Below are 5723 nucleotides of genomic sequence, written 5' to 3' on the forward strand. Positions count from 1 at the left end.
ATAAAACAAGATATGCACACATGTTGCAACAAGCACCATACATAGACATAACTATAGCGCAAAAAGTTCACAATATTTCGTTCTTATTAGAAAATAGTTTAGGTCAAGAGTCATAGTATTATACATTTACTTACAAAAAACTCATAATGCAAATTAAAATCTCATTCATACCTGCAACACTGTATAATTTGCACTATGACTTTTGGGAGATTAATAAGATCTTTTCATGCACAGCATCAACTAACTTCATGAGCGCATTAGTATGAGCGGCTAAAGGTCCTCACCTAGAATGAAGATCCATTGAGAACGTATATTTAGATTGACCCAATCACGGACTCCAACCCTAAAGTATCCCAAATAAACTTTGGAATAAGAACCAACCGAAGAAGCTTAATTTCTAGTGATACCATTTTTTTATAGGTCGTTCCCAGAGATATCATTTGCAGACGCACAATCTTAAAAACAAAAACGAATCTAACAAGAAATATCCAGTTAAGAAAACTTGACAACGAAGTGACAAGCATACTGTTTAAAGAGAATCAACATCTAGAAATCGAAAAGCAAGCACATTATCAAAATCAGATCAAGTCCAGAAGATACTCGAGAAATAGTAATTAAATAACTAGTCATCAATTAATCAACACGGCCAACACTCGAAGAGAAGAGACTAATTCATTAAAGTCGCTTCAAAACAATCCCGTAAACGACGAGGCTTAATAGAACACACATAACAACATAAGCATATCATACTAATCAATAAAATACATGCCATAAATCCAGTGATACTAAGCGGATCGTGAGAAACTACCACAAAAACAACAGTCTCAGGGAAATAGGAAAAGGACCGAAGCACATAAGACTCATAATATGGTATAATCTCGACATTACGAAATAAACCCATTAGAAATGTAATCCAAACAGGTTTCTCAGTGGTTCAAAAAACTTCAGATTAAAACGAAAATATGCCTTAAGACAGCTACTAAGATACTTGCTGAAAAGAAAAACTGACTTGTTAATAAACAAAATATAAACTATCGTGAAAAGACAACAGAGACAGAAACAAATCCAACTCCCCAAAACAAGCCAGAAATGACACCGTTCCGATTCAAAATCTGAGCTTGGTAAAGAACCACCTATTCTTCCCAGACTTGAAGCGCTCCTCGAGCCTCTTCTTGGTCTCCTTGGCGGCCGTGACCTTCTTATCCCTGGACTGGAGGGACTCGGCAGAGACAATGTCCTTGAGATCCACGTCGAGGGTGTAGCGCGTGGGCATCAGGTGCTGGAAGTTTACAAGCTTTATGAAGGCCTTGACGCGGGACTTCTTGGCCGTCTTCTTGGTTGAGTCCTTGCGGATGACCTTGCTGGGATACTTGCTGATCCCGGCGACCAAACAGTGGCCATAGGGGCGATCCCGGGTGCCGTCGTCGAAGGCCCTCACAATTACCGCCTTGCGGCCAGCGTACCGGCCCTGAAGGAGTATCACCGCCTTGTTCGGCTTCAGGAATTTCACCATTTTCCCCCCGGCAAGCGTTTCTCGCTCTCTCGCTCACGGACACTCTCGCCCCCGCTGTGCAATACCTCGAGAAGAAGAGAGAACGATATCCTATATATGCATAGCGATAATGAAACCCTAGCTCTGGGTGGCTCTAGGGTTTAATACATAGTGGGCCTTGGGCTGGACACACTGGGCCGTCTCTCTTTTTATTTTATTTTTTTATGTTTTACTTTACAGCGTAAAGAATGGGAATAGGTTATTAAGAGAAATTGGATTGTTTATATGATTTCTTAATATTATCAATTTTATTAACAACCGCTTATGTCATTTCTTGTCTGATTAAGACATTAATGATGTGTTTAATGGACTGCATTTTTGACGAAAAACTGTCCTTAAAAATATCTAAATATGTGAGGAAAGTACAAATAATCCGAAAATAAGAGAATTTGGTAGTTGGATTATAATTAGGGTTTTTTTCCTGTTAATTTGTTTGATGTGTGTGTTAAGATATTTTTTTTTTTTTTTGGGAAGATGCCTCATTTGAGGATTTATGGGCTGGTGGGTGGTCGAAACTCAAAGAAAAATGCTTTAGTCTTAAACAAATTTTATAAACTTAAATTCACAAATTAACGTAATTTGATATAGTATGTTATATTGTAAAGTTAATTTTATTGTAAAATAAATTTAATATATCATATATAGTCATATCTATTTGTGAAATTTTTTTGTGGCTGTAGCTAGGGTTAAGAACAAATTTAAAAATTCAACTTTGTTTCGACCCTACTCCAATTCCAAAATTGTACATATGTTATAAAAATATGTATTTATCTATATATTTATCATACGTGCTAGTATAGTTATATAGTTATATAACTACAACTTATATGGTTAAATTCCATAATATACTAGTATGAGCTAATTATTATAAAATAATATACTTATACCATAAAAATTAGACTAATAATAGTTTAATATATGTAAATATCATAGTATTACAACCATACATAATCAAGTATACGTATATAAGTTAGACACTAGTTGGAATGGCATAATTTTTCCTAACAAGCCCGATGGAACTATCTTGCAATCCAAATGCCAAATCCAAACAACTGAGCATTGGACAAACTCCTCGTAAAGACCACGAACCACGATAACAACCTCTGTCTTACATGGAATAAAGGACCCAACAAACTTTTAGCAGTTAAGGGGTCCGAACCACCTCCTGAAGATAAGATAAACTGCAAAAGACAAGGAAAATTAAAATAATGAATCCTGACTCAATTTCAAATAAAAGATCAGGCAGTTATAAGCCTCAAGGGGGAATCCTTCCGCTCTATAAATATCTCCCACTAGCTACTTCCTACGGGACGAAAAATTGTACTCCCATATTCTATAAGAAATATCACCCAACTCATCTAACTTAGGCATTGAAGAAATTTCTATACACTCTAGGCCTTTTTCTCTCCTTTGGTTGCAAGTCACTAAGTGAGCAGGTGTGTGGAACATGTTATTAACAGTTCCTCTTGTTGTTCCAAGTAGTTCTCCAAAAGAGGAGAAATTGGGGGAACCACTTCACATCCAAGCGACCCTACGAAGTCGACCTCCTGTACAGTGTCCAAGTCAGCCTCAACTTGCACCATAATAGCATCAAGGGAATCAATCAAAGAAGCATCGAGTGAGATAAATCTCATTCGCCGCGCATCGAGAGAGGAGAAAGGGGGCCCCTTTTCGTGGAACTCAACTCATCTGGAGGATTTACCCTAGCACGTGCGGTGGGCATTTCTTGACAATCTTTCCCTCCGCCATTGATGATGATCCCCTTTTTCTACCACAAGACAGGGAAAGGGCACCCTAGAACTAACGACCAATCACATGAGCCCTATTAAGTGAACCCACAAACTTCTTGATGTTGGCATGGGTTAGAAGGTTGTCCGTCCATGTAGAATTGATGTTCTCCTCCGCCCAAATGTGCACTGGATGAAGGTGAGCCTCCTCACAATTGGAAAATATAATTTTGAAACCCCGATTATTAGGAACACAACTCAACGCAACTTGAATGGGAAATTCACGGTGACTGGCCTCACTGGGTGGGAACAACCAACCCTCACCAGAGACGAAGAAAAACTTTCGCTGCCAATCCTTAGATGGGAATAACGACGCTTCCATTAAGCCACTCAAATACCAGAGTGAGCCTGAAAGCTACAAAGATTCCCCTCTAGGCACCAAACGCCGTGTGTGAAACCCCTGACTCCCACGTACGGAAATACGAGAATCGTGATGTCGGAATGCTGACAACACGGGTCATGCACCCCAACGACACATACTAAGTATGTGCACATGCAATAAGTGTGAAACAAAAGTCACAGCGACTAAGTTAAATTTAGTCAACTAAATATCAGAATTACTTAATACAGATTCACTTAAATAAAAGCATTTCAAAAGGTATTATAATTATCCAGTGAAAACATGATAAAACTAAATATATGATCCAAAAATGGGAAACCAAAGCCAACACACGAGAAAGCAATCCCAGGTCACTTCTCCGGTAGAGCCAAAGCCTCAAGCTCAACGTCCTCATCTGCATCAAAATCTACGGTACCATAAAACTATAACGCAGGGTGTCAAATACCATGTGATATATGAGTTTTAATAAGTAATCAGCCAAACAACCCACGAGATAAAACCATATTTATATAACCAACATGTATGCATGCACATGCTGAAATATGCATGAGCTTGAAACCATTATTTTTCCAAAATGATTATTTTCCAACGCACACCAAAATTCCATTTGGCCCAAAAACAAGTCCATTAAAATAATCACCCGCCATTTTCCCAAAAAATGGTCCACATAAATCCTTTTATCAAAACTTGCAATTTTCCCACAAAATGGTCCATTATCCAATTATCCCGTATGCACCATGAGTTCCTATAGGGACCATCCACACACCCTGACTCCCTTCGTCACACCACGGGTAACAACTGTGTGTGTGACTTCATAATGAGGGATGCCCAATTCTAAGCACAGCGCGTTTGTGGCCAAGCATCCTCTAGCCCCCGCCAGCAGAGGGGCCACGGAGTCGGCACGAGAACATTAAGATCCAGTCCGATCCCTTAGGATGTCACTCAGTATATTATGCTTTCGAGTGATAAGAGAAGCTCCACCGAGATAATGCCTCATTTAATACCAAACACAACATAAAAACACCAAGCATAAACCATTTTCCACAAACAGTCCCATTCTCCAATCAAACCTGACCCCATACTCCTTCGACCCAAGGCTCGGCACAACCAACAGACTGCAAAAAATCGTTAGTGCAAAAATATATTTAAATCTCATAAAGTTCTTTGGAAAATCACTTGCAGTGACAAAAGGCAACTCTAAAAGATCAAAGGTTATGCCAAAAATGGCAGAGCAGTGGCAGATAGTGTTTTCCAAGTAATGATCGTGGGTTTCAAACTGAGGATTTCAAAGGGGAGCTATGGGAGGATTGGGTTGGCCATGGAGAAGCTCATAAAGGTCAGTGGAGTTAATGGTGGTGGCAAGTGGTTGTGGCTGGCAACGCACCAAGGAGATTGGCCAACTTTGAGAAAAAAGAGGTCATGGGAGAGTGAGGGAAGGTGGAGACACTGTTGGGGGTAGGGAGGCCAGGGAAGACTTGCTGGAGAGAGGGGAAGCTAATGGTGATGGTGGGGTGGTTAGGAGATGGGGGCGGAAGGGAAGAAAAATTGTGGGTCTTGGTGGCCTTCATGGGGGCGAACGACAAAGAGTTAGGAGCTAAGCTTAGTGGAGGATGATGGCTGGCAAGAGGGAAAGTTGTTGTGGTGGTGGTGGCGCCAATGGGCGACGCAGAAAATGTACAACCTAAATGGGTTTCACATGGCCAGCAGAGAGAGAGAGAGAGAGAGAGAGAGAGAGAGCGTGGAGAAGGGAGGCTAGGGTGGGGAAGGTCGCTGGAGGGTGGTGGAGCTGGTGGGCTGGGAGGTGAGATCCAGTGGTGGCGCATGGCAGCATTGGGTCGAGGAGAAGGAAACGTACAATGAGGGAAAGAGAGAGGTGGTAGCGCAAAGGAGAGAAACCAGTGGAGAAGGAAAAAGAAAGAAGAAAAAGAGAAAAAAAAATGAAAAATGAATGGGAAGAAATGAAGTTTAATCTTTTCAACTCAGGATCTCAAAACTGATCCAACGAAAGGGATTTCAAAACGACAATTTAAATAAAATAATTTAA

The 5723-nt window shown here is 40.4% G+C and overlaps 1 protein-coding gene across 1 annotated transcript; it reads right to left on the reverse strand.

The window, feature by feature from the left end:
- Positions 1-868: 868 nt before the first annotated feature.
- LOC122303304 (60S ribosomal protein L27-like) lies at positions 869-1605 on the reverse strand. The gene has a single exon (XM_043115018.1). It carries the CDS (start codon positions 1511-1513, stop codon positions 1106-1108), a length of 408 nt encoding a protein of 135 aa, XP_042970952.1. The 5' UTR covers positions 1514-1605; the 3' UTR covers positions 869-1105.
- Positions 1606-5723: the final 4118 nt, after the last annotated feature.

This window comes from Carya illinoinensis, chromosome 3 (assembly GCF_018687715.1).
Source record: "Carya illinoinensis cultivar Pawnee chromosome 3, C.illinoinensisPawnee_v1, whole genome shotgun sequence".
NCBI lineage: Eukaryota > Viridiplantae > Streptophyta > Magnoliopsida > Fagales > Juglandaceae > Carya > Carya illinoinensis.